The sequence below is a fragment of the Macaca thibetana genome, chromosome 1 (genome assembly GCF_024542745.1).
Source record: "Macaca thibetana thibetana isolate TM-01 chromosome 1, ASM2454274v1, whole genome shotgun sequence".
Taxonomy (NCBI): domain Eukaryota; kingdom Metazoa; phylum Chordata; class Mammalia; order Primates; family Cercopithecidae; genus Macaca; species Macaca thibetana.
Genome location: NC_065578.1, coordinates 178,444,599 through 178,463,655, shown reverse-complemented (window position 1 = coordinate 178,463,655; position 19,057 = coordinate 178,444,599). Strand labels below are relative to the sequence as shown.

At 41.3% G+C, this 19,057-nt stretch overlaps 1 protein-coding gene and 1 non-coding gene across 2 annotated transcripts in view; both read right to left on the bottom strand.

Annotated features, from left to right (window-relative positions):
• The window catches only part of NIBAN1 (niban apoptosis regulator 1), a 172,694-nt gene that overhangs the window by 12,274 nt on the left and 141,363 nt on the right, over positions 1-19,057 (bottom strand). The window contains exons 7-11 of the mRNA XM_050765536.1: positions 18,384-18,488; positions 17,910-18,072; positions 13,370-13,557; positions 2,858-3,019; positions 725-835 (exon numbers count right to left, since the gene is read on the bottom strand). Coding sequence (XP_050621493.1) covers positions 725-835; positions 2,858-3,019; positions 13,370-13,557; positions 17,910-18,072; positions 18,384-18,488 — 729 coding nt within the window. The remainder of the gene's footprint in view (positions 1-724; positions 836-2,857; positions 3,020-13,369; positions 13,558-17,909; positions 18,073-18,383; positions 18,489-19,057) is intronic.
• Positions 16,172-16,234, bottom strand: LOC126944975 (U7 small nuclear RNA). Its single transcript, XR_007722254.1, has one exon. It is a non-coding gene; the product is annotated as a U7 small nuclear RNA (small nuclear RNA).

Genomic DNA, 19,057 nt, shown 5'->3' with positions numbered 1-19,057 from the left:
ATAACTAGAAGGCAGTAAAAAAAAATCAGTTAAAAAAAAATCAGTGTATGATCGTTTATCCTTAAACTCACCATTGACCAGCTTGTTGAGCTTAATTAAGTCACATTAGCTTTTACAGAATCAGTTCCTCATCTGTACAATGGGGGCATATTCCAGTTAATGCACAAGTTCTTGTAGGGATCAAGTAAAAGCCTTTAAAATATAACATATGCGCAAGCTCCTATTATTAAAGCTATTTTAATATACACTTACGCTGAAGTACATTTAAAACAATTTCATATGGTAGGTTTCTTTTCCTTGGAGTATTTCCTTTGCCATGAGGTTTTGATTTTTCAATAAAATATTTGCCAGTTTAATGGATTTTACCATATTTGTAACCTCTTTGAAGAAAGAGGCTGGGCCTTGCCTATTTTTACATCCCACACAATACTTATGGTGGACAGCCAATAAATGTTTGTCGAGTTCTATCTCTATGAAAGCTGGGACACAGGGCCTCTAGCTGTGGGTAATGGTACTGAGGACTAGCAGTGGTCACTAGATGGCAGAAGAGGCATGGAAGTCACACTGGAGAAACCGCAGCAGATTGACAAGTCACTGGACTTCGGAGAGGAAGGAGTGGGGAAAGATTAGAGCGAAGGAGAGAACATGGTATTTTCCACTTCACAAAAGAAACAGGGGTCACGTTCTCATTTTATGCTTCCCACAAACAAGAGAACGGTTTTACCTTTAAGACTCGGAGCTTAACCTTCTCAATAGCAACTGCAGTTTTGGAGGCCTCTCCTTGGAGATGTGGGGAAAGCAACTGCTCAAAAGTGAACACTGCATTCTCCATTAGCTAGAAAGCAGAAGTGACACAGAAACAGACAACAGTCAGAGGCTGGGGTCACCAACCACAGGCTGGCTAAGTGGGCTTGGAGAGTAGGGGCCATCAGAGATGAGTCCCCTCGGCTGTTACTCTGGGGGTGACCCACAGCAACATCACCCCATCACCAAGGCTGTGAAACAAATGGTCACGTGGCCACAGTGGGAGCAGGAAGAAGTTGGAAAACCCAAGGCCATGGGACTGAGCAAGCGTTCTGTCATCTCCTGTGGGTACTCCTCTTCTATTCTTTGATACCTGCAGCCACTGATTAAGGGATGAGGCTGGAGCCTTCTTCAACTAGTTTTTGGCTGCACCTCCACTTTTAAGTGGATGTAAAGCACTCCGCAGCATATCTCTCCCTCTCTCTGCAGTGCTGGGAAGGCAGGAAGGGTCAGGGATGGGTGGGGACAGTGGCTGACATGCTCATGGCTCAGAAAGCAGAAGTAGTTCAGGTATCTTATTCTCTGCACCTTTGCCTGTGTTCCCGTCACCAGGGTCCAATATTACGAAAGAGACTTCTGCTAAACTGTTGCCCAATTTTGTTCCTTCTTCCTCTTTCATCCCTCACAACTCAAGGGTTAGCTAAAATGTATCACTTAATCCTGTCCATAACTTTTATGAAAAAAAAAAAAAAAATGCTCCTTTCTTCCCCAAGCCCGTGATCCCAAAGCATCCAATATATACTTTTTTTTTTTTTTTTTTTTTTTGAGACACAGTTTCGTTTTGTCACACAGGCTGGAGTACAGTGGCACACTCTTGGTTCACTGCAACATCTGCCTCCAGGGTTCAAGCGAGTCTCATGCTTCAGTGTCCACATAGCTGGGACTACAGGTGTGCACCACCATGCCCAGCTAATTTTTTTGTATTTTTAGTAAAGACAGGATTTCGCCATGTTGGCCAGGCTGGTCTTAAACTCCTGACTTCAAGTGATCCACCGCCTTGGCCTCCCAAAATGCTGAGATTACAGGCGTGAGCCACCGTGCCTGGCCACAATATACACCTTTATCATACCTTCAACGCTGTAGTGAATTTATCTAAGAATTTGTCTCACTCAAGCTCCCTGAAGTGGGATCTGGTACAGTGTCTGGCCCACAGTAATCTCTCCTCAGAATATCTATGTGAAATGGCATGGTGTCCTTTAGAGTGTTGATGACCACACCCCTTGTTCATTCAAGAAACACCATAATATGGAAGGAGTTTGTGCTATTCATTCCTGTTACTGGGGAAAAGGTTCCTTATGAAAAAAAAAAAAGAAACCTGTCAAGCAGACTCAAGAAATTCAAATATGAAGCTATGATTGATTGATTGATTGGTTTGCTCTTAATTACATTACGGAATTAATTTAAGCCAGTGGTTCTCAATCCTGGCTGCATATTAGAAGCAGCTGGAATCAGGGTAGGGACGTTCTATCAAAAAGTAGCCATATAGGCTGGGTGTGGTGGCTCATGCCTGTAATCCCAGCACTTCAGGAGGCTGAGGTGGGCAGATCACTTGAGGTCAAGAGTTTTGAGACCAGCCTGGCCAACACAGTAAAACCCCATCTCTACTAAAAATACAAAAATTAGCCAGGCATGTTGGCACATGCCTGTAGTCCCAGCTACTCAGGAAGCTGAAGCAAGACAATCACTTGAACCTGGGAGGCAAAGGTTGCATGCAGTGAGCCAAGATTGTGCCACTGCACTCCAGCCTGGACATCAGTATTTCCCCCAGGTGATTCCAATGTGTAGCCAAGGTTAAAGCACTGATTTGACAAATCGAGTAGTTATCAATTAATGCTACTTTATTTTTCTGAGCTATATCTTGTCTATGATGTTCACCCACATGGAAGGAAGATGAAGCCAGTGGAGGGACTGAACATGTCCTCCCCCAACATGATGGTTAAAGAGATGCGACGCATTTCCCTCAGCTACACCAGCAGCCAGTCTCACTGGTCAGCACCCATTTCTCTGCTCTCTCTTCACCCTCCTCCACCAGGGATGCCCCTGCCACACCCACCTCCTGCATGTAGTTCTGTGTCCTCTGAACCACCAGATCGACGTGGGGGAATCTGAAGCGGCTCTTGAGATCCTGCAGGCGCTCGTGAAGCAGGTTGACTTTAGTATAACAAGGTTCCATCTTTACGGAATGCAGCGGAAGATTCATAAGCCGGTCTAGATGCTGCATTTTGGTGAAGTGAAACATTAAACACCCTCAGATTGAGGAGTGGTATTGCATACATATTGCATATTACATACATTCTAAACAATCAAATGCATGTTAAAGTGAATCACTACTCAGATCCCTACATCTGTGACACCTTCAACTGTCTTATTTTCCTCCTTCAGTGGGTTCCTAGGGTAGCTGTAATGGTAGGACAGAAACCAGCAGAAACACCAACTGGATGACAGGAAGACCCAGGGGTGCACCCAGGGGGACTCCAGTCTTTGTAAGCTGTTGATGGATTCCAAGCTCCCACTTCCAGAGCCCAAGAACCAGGCAGGTAGGCTCTGACAAATGGTTGCTGCTAGGCCCCCAGGCTTCCAAAATCTTCTTTAGTGAGTGACACTCCTCTCAAAAAACCCCAGGGAGGTCGGGATGCTCCCTGGACTCCCGGACTTTGGAAGGGAAGCCAGAGTTTCTCGCAATTCTATGAGGCTCTGCCAGGGCCCACAGGGCTTCCCTCTGCTATAGGTTGCTTCAGGTGCTAAGGGATGGGAAGTGGAGAGGCAGAGCCCTGAACTGGGAGAGGTATCCAGTTTGAAGAACTGGCGTCCCTCCTACTCTAGTTTGCGCTCAATCAATGAGGTCATTGGGCTTCCAGCATCAGACCTCACCTGCTAAAGCCCTAAAGTGTTATCAACAAATGTTGTTGCAACAGAATGCATTCTGTTTTCCAAGCTTATTTTAAAATCATTTTTTAAAGGGGATACTGGAGGTTTAAAATAAACAGGGGAATGGGTGGAGCAGAAGAAGGCAGAAAGAAAGGTTCCGAAAATGGAGGGTCTAGAGGGAACGGGGGAATGAGGCAGGGTACATATGAATAATATAGGATGCACTGTCTGACTTTCAGCTTACGCAGAAGAGATAATCTAGATTTCTAGGTTTCTCTAAACAGGAATTTTAAAAGGGCCCAGTCTCATTATGCTTTAAAGGGAAAATACTGCTCCCTTTATGAAGTGAGTTATGGAGAGGTCCACTGAAGTGGAATTAAGGATTAAAAGCATGCTGGGGAACTTGCAGCTCCTCACAAAATGGAATGTGTCTATTTTTTAAAAATATCAATTAAGCAGACAGGAGAGGGAAAAAGGGTTCCCACTTTGCTCCTATCAGATTGGCAAAAGTTTAATCAAATGACAACACCTATTGCTGATGGCAATATGGGGGAGAAAGCCCCTATCATACACAATTAGTGGAAATGTAAAATTTAAATCCTTTTTCTGAAATGCAATGGAAATATTTTTTAACATGAGAAATGTACTTTCAACCTGGCAATCCTATCCTAGGAATGTATACTACAGAAATAAACACATCAGGGTATATGTGCGTGTATGTGTGGTATGTGTGTGTGTGTGGGTATACATATGTATGTATATAAATATATATGTATATAAATATATATATATTACAGCTTTATTCATAATGCCAGCAATATTGAGGTGAATGAATAAATCGTGGTGTATCCATACATGAAATATCATGCAGCCATTACAAAGAAAGATTTAGAGCGAAAACAGTTACCTTGGAAACAGTTTCATGAGGTATTTTTGGATGAGAAACTGATAAGCAGAGTAATGTATAAAATATGATCCCATTTTTCTTAAAGCAGGCAATCTAAAGTCTAGCGTCGAAGTATGTGTTTTATGTGTTAGATGAGAATGGGGAAAATACAGAATGGCATATGCTAAGTTGTTAATATGAGTTGCTTGAGGGGAGGTGGTGGCATTGGGGAAGGGGGAGAATAAAGACAAGTAAAACAAAACAGACTGCAATAAGAAACCCTAAAACATCTGTAAAGTGAGTCTGTTAATGTACAATTATATATGTGTATATATGCATAAAGAATAAAGGAAAATAAATAGAGGCATCTGGTTTTATCTACTGACTTATAAGGATGTTCATCATGATATGTCAAGTATAAAACCAAACCGCCAATTTATATCTTTGTCAGTGATTCTTAAACTGTAGGATACACCAGAACCTCTGGCGGTCTTGTTAAAACAAACTCCTGGCACTACCCCTAGAGTTTCTGATTTAGCAGATCATCAGTGGGGCCTGAGAATTTGCATTTTAAACAACCAGGTGATGATGACACTGCTGGTCTGGGGACCATACTTTGAGAAATATTGATCTGTTAAAGCAAACTAAATATAGCCTGAGAAGGATTCCATACTTCTATATTTGAGTCCTTGTGGATAAACTGTAAGAGTCAGACAAAATTGAAAACCTAACTTAGGACTATGCACCTGTAACAATAACTGAGTGTTGGCCAGTCCCAGCAGCCATACTTCAACCACTCATAGACTGCTGAATGTTCAAACTGCGTTCAGACAAGGCAAATGCCGAGTTGTAACCAATCTCACTATTTCTGTTCCTCACTTCTGATTCCTGTACATTACCTTACCTTCTTTGCTTGTAAATTTATTCTGACCGTGAGGCACCCCTGGAGACTTTGTGAATCTGCTGTGATTCTAGGGGCTGCCCGATTTGCGAATCACTCATTGCTCAGCTAAACTCCTTTAAATTGAATTTGGCTGCAGTTTTTCTTTTGTCAGATGGTGTCAGAAGCAGGATCTGAAGTGGACCTTCTAGTGACCCCCAGGAGAGCTGAGTGAACATACAAGGTACCTGCAGGTCCCGCCTGTGTCCATTGATCTCTCAGAGCGGCTGGGGATCGCGGGGGAGCTCCCTCTAGAGTTTTGGAGCTCCATGGATTTGTGTTTTGAGCTCTCTGAGTTTCTTTGAGCAAGTTTCTAATCCAAACTGGGTTTGTAGATATGACAGAAACTGGAATGGGTCCAGGAACAGATTTGATCCGGGAATTAACTGGCTTGGATCCAGTTAGAGGCCTCTTATATCTGACTGGGTCAGAAAGGAACTGGTAGTAAGCCGTAATATTGCAGGGGTTATAACATTTGGCTTTTGAAAATTCATAGGGATTTCTGTGTTCTACCCCTTTTTTCATTTTTCTTGTGTGCTTAGGTAGGAAAAATCATTGGCTAAGTTAACCAAGAGAACCTGGGAGTAAAGCCAATATTTTAGGTAAAAATGGGCTCCTTAATTTCTGGAAAACTGAGTTCCTTCTGGCTTACACATTAGGCCTGGGAGGCAGCGAAGTCTTACAGAAACAGCAAAATCTTACTAAAGATAACTTACAGTGGAATGTTCCAAATGAACAACAATGCATTGAAGTTCTTTCTTTCTTTTTCTTTTTTTTTTTTTTTTTGAGATGGAGTCTCTCTCTGTTGCCCAGGCTGGGGTGCAGTGGCGAGATCTCAGCTCACTGCAAGCTCTGCCTCCTGGATTTACACCATTCTCCTGCCTCAGCCTCCCGAGTAGCTGGGACTACAGGCGCCCGCCACCACACCTGGCTAATTTTTTGTATTTTTAGTAGAGATGGGGTTTCGACGTGTTAGCCAGGATGGTCTCGATCTCCTGACCTCGTGATCCACCCGCCTTGGCCTTCCAGAGTGCCAGGATAACAGGCGTGAGCTACCGTGCCCGGCTGCACTGAAGTACATTTTTAAAATGAGGGCTCTTAGTAAAGTATCTTTTGGCTAGGAACGGTTTTGGCTCTATGGGATGTCAACTGCTATTCTCTTTGGAATAATCTGCCTTACACTCTTTGCTGATAGCTGTGGGTGACAGGATTAGGCATGTACAGGATGGTGGGACATGGGGAACTTTTTCCTTCCTCCCCAAAAAGAGGGAAACCTGAGAGCTGATGAGACTGCTGGAAAAGATCCTTTCGCTACTAGCTAGTGGCCATCAGAACTTTTCAGTGTCGCTGAAATGAATGGGTCTTGCTCTGGCCTCCCTGAGCTCTTTACTTTCTGCACAATGCCACAGGCAATACTTTCCGTCATCTTATTTTCCTTTCGTATCTCTTTCGTTACTCAGGGCAACCATCTTGCCCAGAGACAGCGCCTTGAAACTCCTAGTCGGAGGTTTGATTAAAGATGAGGAGGGCCATCTGAGGGCAAATTTAAGCCTTGCCACTTTGATATTGGGTGCTAAGCAGAGTGGCTAATGTCTATGTTTTATTATTTTGCTCTGGCCAGAGTGAAAAAAAAAATTTTTTCCTTTATGATGCGGCTTGGCCCCCAGCGTGATGGTGCAGCAAGCTGGGTCACTAGAGCCACTCAGGGCAAGGGAGCCCAGAGCCTGGCATGCTGGCCAAAAGGTAAGAATTTCTTACCAATCAGATTTCTGGCTTCTCTCTCTGTAAAAACAGTTGAATGAATGGTAAAAATCACTGCTTATCTCCATCTTGTTTTATGTTCTTGGGAGCTTGACTTTGTAATCACATAGCAGTACTTTCTGTTGGTCTCTGCCTTCCAGGGAACAGGAATTTTAGGGTTTATGTCATAGTTAGCTCTAAAAATTATCCTGAGTAGTTAAAAGCCTTTGCAAACTCACTGTTAACTACTCTAGATTCCTTCTGGGAAGGGCGGTAGAGATTGCCCCATGCTGTAGTTCAGTAGCTAAGGTTTTGCCCTTTCACACTGGTGGTCCGGGTGCAAGTCCCTGCTTAGGAAGCAAACTCTTTCTGGTTGAATATCTGCATAACCTTGTCTAGTCTCTTATCCTCCATGGACTATCTTAAATTTTCCTTTCTCTGAGCATCTGTGAGATTACCTACTATGGTAAATTTCAAAAGCCAGAAATATCAGCCATTTGGCCTGGCTAAAATTGGTTAAAAAGAAATTTTAAAAAGACTTTATTAAAGAGTGCTATGGTTAAAAGTCAGCTTAATTAAAAGTGGGTATTCAAGCTCTAACAGCCTGGAGGCACCAGAGACCCCTTTCCTGGCCCTGTTCTTCCAAGGACTCCACCATAAAGTCAATAACCAATTAAGAAACTAAAAAACTAGCAAACGAGAAATCTTACAACTACTGTAAAATGTTCTTCTGTCTGTGTGTGTAATTATATATGTGTTGTGTATAATGTTTATATAAAAGAACTCTAATTAATTGGCTTAAACAAAAATCAGCACTTACATCAAATATTTTGAAAGCAAAATAAAAACTGTAATACCTTTTAGTTCATGTAATTTCAGGAATTTTTGGGAGACAAAAACAGCTTTAAAGATTATTGATAAAGACATTTTGTCTAAATTATGCAGGTCAGATAACAGGTTTGCTAAATGCTTTAAGGTCATAAACAACTTTGACTTTTTTGAAAATTGTTCAATTTATTTTAGAGACATTAAATTCTAAATAAGGCCTGGGGATACATGGAATTAACCATGCCCCCTAGCCATGCAAAGAAGGTTATAAAGAAAAGAGATTTTATATAAGAGAGGATGTTGTATGGTAAATTCTTGTCCTAAAGTAAAATGACTGGTTGTTTAAAAAGAGAGATGTTTAGGCAAGTCAGAAAGTCTAAACATGTCATACATGGTCTGTGTCAGTTGTGAAATAATTTATTAAAAAGATTTTGTGCCAGAAATGTTGTACAATTTAAAGGTGCTTCATAAACTGCCACTATGACTTTTAACTGTACAGTTTGCCTGCTTTACAGCTAGGTAAGGCCTGAGATACATGGAGTTAGATGCTGGAATAAGTCAGACCTTATCTGTCTGGGTCCTAGGCTCCACACCTAGTACATAATTAAATCCCTTACTTACCAAGATTTTTACCGAAAGTAAAAGTTGCTGAGAGTTAACACTGTAAATACGTTTACATGCAAGGTATGTAAGGAGAATGAAATACATTTTTTGTAAGAGATTATGAGAAGGTATGGAAATGTAAATTTTTGCCTAGGTTAGAGGGTTAAAGGATTGTTTTAAATTAAATAAAGCTAAAGGTTTGAACACATTGTGCAAGGTTTATAAAAAATTAACTGTAAGAGATTCTATGTGTGAATATATTGACTAAATAAAATGGCATTATTATTTTTTCCCTAGATTGGACACTGGAATAAAAGCACAACAGTTTTCTTGGAACATTGTTCTGTTCTGAGAAAAAAAATTCTAATTGGTTATAAAAGGTTTATAAAAGTCTTACCTTATGGTCAAAGTAATTAAAATTGAATATATTTATAAAATGTTATTAAAAACTAGCTTTAACATTAAAAATACACTAATGGAAACATAAAATTTGGCTTTCTCTTTTAAAAAGGATTTTTATATAATATTAAAAGATAATGAAAGGTTTTTGTTTACCTTTTAAGTAAACTACAAAAGAAAAAGGTGAGGGGGAAGGGAAGGAAAGGAGACAGACAGTTGGCCTCATGCTATCTTCATTGGGTCTTATTTGGAAAGCTGGTCTCCTCTCTATCAGAGTAATGTTTCATCCTTTAAAAAATTTTTGTATCATCATTTTGGCTAAATGAATGACTGAAGGTAACCTAAGATTCTATTTCGTAATATCCAATGCTTAAAACCTTTCAAAACCAAGCTCTAGGTTATCATACTAAATCAGCCAATACTAAAATTGTTTAAATACACAATTTGAATGAACCCCACGGTCTAAGTCAAATTACCTATGATAACCCATTAGTTATCAGTGCTGTGCACCTAAATTGGAGAAACAACTGGTATTCAAGAGGACATAAGCCCACTGTTAAGCATGGACTCATGAAGAACTAGGATGGCCACCTTGTCCTTCCTGAGTCCTTAAGCTTTTGTTATTAAAGGTTCTGCATTCCATGACTTGTCATGGAAAAGATAAAATAATCCAAATTGAATCTACTGATGTGGTAACTTATAAATTATGGAAATAGTTTAGAACCAATATTTGCTTCCATATTCCTGGGAAAAAAATTAAAGCTTCAGGTACATTTGGCTATCTGATGGGCCATTTAAACATTTATAAAGGGATTTCATTCAACTGTCATTTTCAGTGCATGTTTTCTAATTGTATAAAAGCCTTCCAATGCAAGAGGGCCGATGTTATAACAGTAGATTATTATGCTACAATGTATTTTCACCAGGTAAAGAAAGCTTTTTATGGTTCACTGAGGATAATCCCTTCATAATCTAGAACCTGAAGATTAGATCTTCTGAAAACATCAGAGAAAGACTGTCATTGCCCTCCATACTACAGCAAAACTTTGGAGACTTGAACCTTGGGTTCATAATCTCACAACTGAGAAGGGTCGCTTCACAGTCCTGGAACTGTACATCCACTGGACCCCTTAAGTTAAACTAACCAGGACAGTTTCTCCCCAGAAGAAGATGACATCCTTGATATGAATAGCTTTTCCCAAGATCATGGATCAAGACTTCTGCTATCACAAGACTCTGACCTTTGAGTATTTTTTCCTTGTGTATGCCTCTATGAACAATATAAATGAAAAGGGAGTCTATTATGGGCACTTATAGGGTATAATTTTATCTGTGAAGGATTTTGCAGCCAACCTTATATATGAATAACCTTATACTTTAATAGAAAACAGATTAAGGCCCAATGTGAGTGAGAAACTTTAGTGGTACATACATTGCCTCATAATCAGTCAAAACTCCTCTTAACCTGCATCATGGATTAATGAGAACACTGCCAGGAGGCCTTCACTCTTCTAGAAGGACATCATTTGTTAGGTCCTTTCTCCATGGTTTAGACTAAAAGACAAGAATTAGAAATGTCTCTCTCATAATAGGCCCTACAGCAAATTCTACTTTATAGGCTGTTACACAACAGACTTTAAATTCTCTTGTGAAAGTTTTGATAAATAATAAAATTCGCTAAACAGAAATGTACCTATGCAGCTGCTGACACTTGTGGCCTATGCAGAAATACATCATATGTAGATTATAAAAATTCAGCTGTAGGGGATTAATGAAAAGACCACCTAGTCAAGTGAGTAGACTCTTCATCTAGCTCATTCTTTAATCTATTTAATTGTAGGTGATTTGGTTTATGGGGACCCTGGGTAAGGAGCATACTCCACACTCTTGATATTATCCTCCCAGTAGTCATAATAATAGTCTTCCTGGTGTGCCGTATTCTCTCAAAGGTTTTAAATGTTTGCATGCAGCCATCTCTAGGACGTCAAATGGTCCCTCTTCAACTGAAATGACAAAAGCTGAAAGAAACATGCGACCATGAGGACTCCATAACCTATATGAATGACATGCCGAGACCAGAAACCCAAAATTATGGTAACTGAGAGTGGTGCTAAGGCCCTAAGTTTTGGTCACACTCTCCCCTAAGTGAGAACCTGGCTCAAAAGGGGGAATTATTTTTAAACAAAATTTTAAATGGGAGGCCATTATTTGGGACTAAGCTCATGCACTAGGCCCCAACAAACCAAACCAAACTAAAATAGAGCCACTTCTGCTAAATGTGACATAATCAAGCTAGGACTTTAAGAAAACACATAGATCCTAGAACAGACCAGGCTTTGTTTTTCTCCTGTAAATAGGATGTTCCAGCATAAGGAGGTGCCCTCTACTCAGTCCTTATTCCCTCCTTGCAAAACCCACTGTTCAGCTGTTTCCCAGTGGGTTTCAAAACCATGTAAGTACATTTATGATAGTGCTAATAACATCAATGACTAAGGCTTTGGTCAATCTCTCAAAATTGAGAAAGTGACCAAAAAGGCGGAATAATTTTTATTGTTTTTAATTTTTTTTATTATACTTTAAGTTCTAGGGTACATGTGCCAACGTGCAGGTTTGTTACATAGGTATACATGTGCCATGTTGGTTTGCTGCACCCATTAACTCGTCATTTACATTAGGTATTTCTCCTAATGCTATCCCTCCCCCAGACCCCTATCCCACAATAGGCCCCAGTGTGTGATGTTCTCTACCCTGTGTCCAAGTGTTCTCATTGTTCCATTCCCACCTATGAGTGAAAACATGCTGTGTTTGATTTTCTGTCCTTGTGATAGTTTGCTCAGAGTGATGGTTTCCAGCTTCATCCATGTCCCTACAAAGAACATGAACTCATCCTTTCTTATGGCTGCATAGTATTCCATAGTATATATGTGCCACATTTTCTTAATCCAGTCTATCATTGATGGACATTTGGGTTGGTTCCAAGTCTTTGCTATTGTGAATAGTGCCACAATTAACATATGTGTGCATGTGTCTTTATAGTAGCATGATTTATAATCCTTTGGGTGTATACCCAGTAATGGTATCACTGGGTCAAATGGTATTTCTAGTTGTAGATCCTTGAGGAATCACCACACTGTCTTCCACAATGGTTGAACTAATGTACACTCCCACCAAGAGTGTAAAAGCATTCCTATTTCTCCACATCCCCTCCAGTAGCTGTTGTTTCCTAACTTTTTAATGATTACCATTCTAACTGGCATGAGATGGTATCTCACTGTGGTTTTGATTTGCATTTCTCTGATGAACAGTGATGATGAGCATTATTTCATGTGTCTGTTGGCTGCATAAATGTTTTCTTTTGAGAAGTGTCTGTTCATATCCTTTGCAAAAGGGGGGAATTATTAATGCAAACTAACTATGGCCTAAGAAGGACTCCTTACTTATATATTTGAATCCCTGTGGATGAACTGTAACCTAGCTTATTAGTCAGACAAAATTGAAAACCTAACTCAGTAGTAACAATAGCTGAGTGTTGGCCAATCCCAGGGGCCATACTTCAACCACTCATAGACTGCTGAATGTTCAAACTGCATTCAAATAAGGCCATGCTGTAACCAATCTCACTGTTTCTGTACCTCCCTTCCAATTCCTGTATGTCACTTGACCTTTTTTGTCTATAAATCTGTTCTGACCATGAGGCACCCCTGGAGTGTCTCTGTGAATCTGTTGGGATTCTAGAGGCTAATGATTTGCAAATGGTTTGTTGCTCAATTAAACTCCTTTAGATTTAATTTGGCTGAAGTTTTTTTTTTAAATCAAGTTTCATATCATGAGTGTATATTTTTTAAAACAAACCAACAATGTTCTACAAATGAGGATATATACTTGTATGAATAAAGAAAAACTATAGCAAAAATATATACCAAGCTATTTCTATTAGTTAATTCAGGGAGTTGGGAATGGGGGTAGCCTAGGAGACTGGGGTGGACTAGGATTAGTGGGTATCAGTGATGGTGATTAAGTTTGCCTTTATATATATTTGAGTATGTTGTTTCACTTGTACAAACAGGTTATTATTTTTCTAACTTGAAAATCATCAATAAAACTATCAGATGGATGGATGAATAGATGGACGAATGGGGGGTCTGAATGAACGGAAGAAAGGCTGGATGAATGGAGGGAAGGGCAGAAGAATGGAAGGAAGGAAAGAAGGGAGGAAGGGAGGGAGAAATGGCAGATAAAGCCCCATGGAAAACGCAGCCAGGCAGACCATTCACACCCAGCTCCTCAGCTCTGTATCCTACCTCCTTCAGCTGGACACTGTCTTTGGTGTTCTGGAAGTTCTGGCTGAGTTCATCCACCTCTTTCTCAAAGAGTGCACGTACTTCACTGAATCCCGAGCTCACTGGTCCCATGAGCTCCTCCAGGATGGACGCCAGGAATGGCTGCACACTCTCCACACAGCTTTTCTCCGCCGGCTGGGCCACCATTGCTGAGGTAGGAAATAGCCAAAAAAACTGTGACATATGGCAAAACTGGGTTTGTGGGCACTGGAGCCAGACCAGAGCTGAATGGTGCCCCACGGAGCCATTTAACAGGCAAGGCAAGCTCAAGTGGCCATGATAGACTAACACAATGAGCCCGGTGCTCGTGGTCACAAGAAAGGAAAATCACTGGACCATTTGAGAACTGGAACAAACCTATCCACTCCCCAAGCTTCCCTCTGCCCTGGGACAAAATGCATTTTCTGCTTGATCCCTCTGAACATGCAACTCTTCATATAAAGAAGAAAAGGCTGGTGATCCACCTATCTACTGTCAATCACCATCATTAAATATGCACAGTTTGTCTTCTAAAAACATAATTTATTGCTTTAATTCATTTCTCTAGGAGTTAATCACTCAATATAATTCCATCCCCCTCTCCCCACCAAAATACTTTTTAAGAACTCCAGTACATTCTTTTCTTGGGCCAATGGAACCAAATTCCATTCAGTTTGCCACCCTACCTCCTGTCCCTATCCCTGATTAAAACAAGACAAAACAAAATCACAATAGGTTTTTCTGACCAAGATGACTTGTTTAGTGACAAAAATGTAGAGTACATTCTGATCATGAAGAGGAATGAAAAAATGTCACTATAATTCCACTCTCCAGAGGAAAGTACTGCTTTTTGATTTAGAAGAGGGAGAGCACAGTGAAGCTCCTGGTCCAGTCTGGGTAGGACATGGAAACCTGCATTGTTTTCAGAGCAGAGGTAATTCTCAGGATCAGCTAGGAAGCCGCAATGGAGTGAAGGAGGCCAGAGCTGGAAGAAGCCTGAGCTCGCTCCGTGGACCGGAAGGCTAGCTCTGTGGATCGAGGCAGGTCACAGAGCCTTGTCATAGAATCACAGAACTGAAAACAGAAGCACAAGTGGAGCTGGTATCCAATCTCTCCACTTTACAGATGAAAAAAATGAGGCCTGGAGATGTTCGATGACTGGACAAACATCACGCCCTAATTTGCAGGAGCAGGGCTAACATTCAAGTGTCTTTCTTAAGTTCTTCTTGGGAATTTGCTTGCAGTGAGATGAATGGCTTCATTCTTATTTCAACTGGCAGAAACATTTCACAGAGTGGTGCAGGACCAGATCACGGCCTCTTATTCTGAGAATCCAAAATGACTAATACTATTAATATTACAAATCACTCATAAATATTTGGGATGTAAAATATTACACAGGTCATAGAATTATTAAGAAAAAATGCTTTCAATTGTATGATCCAAATATAACACAATCTATGAGTCTTCTAAAAATGACTTGCTTGACACTGAAGTATAAAACTGTTTGTCAGGAGAATAAATTAATTATTAGTTAATTAACTTTAAAGAGAGGAAGTATTTGAAAAGCATCTAATTGAAATTTCAGAACAATGCTGAACATGGGTAATATGCAATAAAGATCTAGCAGCAGATGGCAGATTTCACCTGCTGGGTGGGGCCAAGATAGGCACAGGAGGGCTGTGGGAGGGAACATTCCTCTCTGCCCACTCTCCCTCTATGCCTACTTACCACAGTGTGCTCCCACCCCCTCTCTGAACTTTTATTCAATGTCCTTTACCTTGCCTTCCTTCCTTTACCACTGTTCGTAAACATCCTACTCCTCTCTTCAAGGCCCAGTTCAAATTTCACCGGAACGTCCTGGAACTCCCACACAGCTTCCTGAGCTGGGGTCTGCAGGTGTTTCCTCACGGGCTGGAGAAGTTCCATGTCCCATTTGTGTATGCGCTGCTATTTTTCAAGCATGCAGAGATGCTGCTGTGATGCATATGTGTTTGATACATTAATTCATAAGCCTTACTGAAGTGAAGGAAGGAGCTGAACAGAGAGATGATGCCTGAAAGGTGAGGGCCAGAGGGCCTGGATTTGGAGCCCGCCTCTACTACAACTAGCTCTGGAATCTCAGCAAATTACCGAATTTCTACCTCACTAGTATCATCTGTAAAATGGAGATCATAAAAGTAATTATGGTGAGGATTAAATGAGTTTACTATATTATGAGTGCTTACAACTCTGGAAGTGGCCCCTTGGAAGGACTCAGAAACTGTTAACTCTCATTGTACCTGTTGGCATTACCGTTTTTTCCAGTCCCCCGACACTAGACCTGTGCTCTCATTATGAGGTGCCCACGTAGCTTCTTGAGGTTGAAATGGGATCTATGCTCGTATTGGGAACCACTGTGCTCTTTGTTCTGCCTCTGGTAGGAACATGTTTTTCCTTCTGTCTCAGCATCTATGACATGCTTTGTATCCTCCTCTCCTTGTAAAATCACGTTGTCTTCTTTGAATCATTCCAGCCATTGTACTCAGCAGAAGTAGAATAAATGCTTATTGAATGCATAAATAATTGTGCAGCAGAACTAAAGCTCTGGGGCTTTACTCCCAAGAGTCATATGGGAGGAAATAGAGAGATCACCATTTAATACTCCCCAGGTTTTTTTTTAGAAATACAAAGCCCTTTATTAATGCAGCCTAAAGCGCACTTCCTTGTTTTAAAGGTGGAGCACTGGATGCCTGGTTAAAATGTGTTTCTGATATTTCATTTTATTCATTTATTTTTTATTTTTGAGGCTTTCTGGAAAAAAACTGGAAAGCCTGCTAGACAAATTCTAAAAGAGCTGTAACACTGATATTCCATTTTAAAAAGACTTGATCATTACTTCCTTTTATGGCTTCTTTTAGGAAATATACTAATTCAGGGCAAAATCTTTTTCCATCATAAGTAGATACACTGGAGCCACAGAGATTTAGGCAAAGGACGATGATTTAGTTTCAGCCATGAGAATGGCCATGGTTAAGCCCAGCTTAGCACCAGATAGCAGAAATTTTGGCACAGAAGTTGAGCATTGGTAGTTTTAAGTAGTACAAAGTATTTCAATATATAGTCAACTCTAGATTAGTTGTGCTAATGGAGGAATAAGAGACACAGATAGTAGAAAACATCAAATACTCTGAAGTTAATGTAGAGCTGGCTTTGGAAAGGATGGCGTAAATAGACACACAGAGATACACAGACACACACCTGTGCTGGAGCTGTGCCTCCTCAAACCTCCTCTCAGCAGGACCTGTGCTAAGAACCCTGAAGTAAGCTGGGCTGCAGTGGAAAGGGGGCCTGAACCGCAGAGGATAATCCACAAAGCAGACAGCCCCGAGACTCTGAGCCTCTTGAGCACAGGAATAGCGTGTTCCTCAGTCACGCTAAAACTCCATTGTCTCGCTTGGAAAGCACATAGTGAATAGTTTCTAATGAATGAATGAGTGAGTGAGTGAATAATCTGAGAACTCTCTAGCAAGACTGTTGATAAACAATCACAGATGAGCCTGCAAGCTTCTCCTCTGAAGTGACACTAGGTCACTAGGTATGGCGTGTTTGTTGGGTTATAGAGGCCCCAGATAGAATGGAGAACCATAGAATTTCATTCTGTAGGATTCCTTAGAGGCCGTCTAAGGCCTCTTGTATGGCAATAGGCAAACTGTTTTCTGTAAAGGACCAAATAGTAAATATTTGTGCCTTTGTGGTCCGTAAGGTCTCAGTTCCAACTCTTCACTTCTGCTGTTGTAGCACAAAAGCAGCCACAGACAATACATAAGTGAATGTGCCTGGCTGTGTGCCAAGAAAACATTATTTACAAAAACAGGTGGTGGCGCAATATGGCTCAAGGGCTTCAGTTTGCCAACACCACTCCTGTGGGTCCTCCTAATTTCAGAGGAGGACACTGAGCTAAAGAGAAGTTGAGTGACCTCCCCAAGTATGCATGGACTGGCTAATATTGGAGTTGGGGCTACAAACCCACATTTATTGGGTTTGTAGGGTGACTGGGTATGACTCTAAGCCAAAATTTTAGGCTTTCATGTTAGAGGAAAATCCATGTATTAATTGATTTGAATATTTGCTGAGTCTGTATATGCCAGGCATGACACCAGGCCCTGGGTGTACTTGAGTAAACCAGGGTGACATGGCTCTGCTCTTTGAGAGCTTACAGCAGAGAGGAGGTGGAGCAGAAGCCAGTCTAACTCAGTGCCAGGGGTGCTACAATGGGGGTTGGGGGTGCAGGCAGTATCAGAATACACAGGCACTGCCAAAGGCAAGAAACAAACTTTCCTCTGCCTTGTGTCCATGAAGCTGCCACAGGGAGGCCGAGGCCCCCAGTAGTACCTCCAGCATGCTCCTGTTGCAGCTGTGATCACCACCACCCGATTTCTTAAGTTTAATTGTCCTCTGAAACCATGCATTCCTGCTATGTGGTGGATCCCTGTGTGTACAGTTTATTTAATTAGTAAGACCATGGATTATCTCCACTGACCTTTGATCTTTCCAATTAAATAGTTCTTTGAGTTCACAATCTGATCCATGTCGGAACGGATCGTTCCTTCCAGGCCCTTTGTCAGAGCTCTGCATTCCTCCTTCAAGGCACTTAATCCTTCCGAAACTTGATTCTGAACCAGGGTGTAGGCCTCCTCGAGGAGCTGCAACAGGGAATAACACATAAATCAGGGCTCTGTCATGTGTAAGTGCTGATGGAGTCAAGCGGAGGGAGGAGCCTTCATCACAGACCATCATAACATAAACAGAACTGCACACACATTGTCATTATTCTTTCAGAGTTGGAGTCTGTTTGGATTAGTCTTCGTGTAAGTGAGACTGAGCAGGTTGCAGGTAGGCGTTTCTACACCCAGGGAAGGAAATATCAAACAACAACAACAAATGCCCTAAGAGAAAAGTGAAGGGAATGTTCCCATTTTGAGTAGCTCAGTTGTGGAGCAAAACCATTGCTTACACCAAGCCACGTCCTCTTTCTGTCATTCTTCTTCCCCTTCATCTTAGGCAGCAGGTCTGTCTGAAGAGTGGGCAGGAGCTCCTCCATCACCAGGTTACTCAGGATCTGCACGGCAGAAGACAGCCCAGAGTTGGTCAGTCGGTGATGGCTACATCTGAGCAGCAGGCCAACTAAAGATGTCCTGATTGGCTGTCCCTGCCTGGACCAGATAACTCTGTAGCAGGTTAATAGTTTAATAATACTATAATAGGTTAATAGCTTAACCTACTACAGAGGCCACAGAAATCTCAACTAAGACAATCTTAGAGGCTGAACATTCTTAAACATCTGCAAGGAATAGTAACGTCTGCTGATATTCTCACCTTGTTTTCCCAACGTAAATAACAAATTCCCCAAATTCAAACTTCACATCTTCAAACTAGAAGAACTTAGGGCATACAGTAAAATGAAAGATTTCAATAATGGATAAGGACATCTTCAGCAAAATCGTGAAGGAAATGCTAGGCTTGGCTTTGGTGGCTTGAGTCTTAGTCTGTGTCCCCTGGGACTATCATTCCTCCTTAGCCTCTTCATGATCAAAGTATCTTCATCCTCTTTGTCCCCACTGTCCCCTGAGCCCCATTGTCATCCTCTTTAATGTTTAGTAAAAGAAGGGAAGAGCAGTTTGAAGAAGC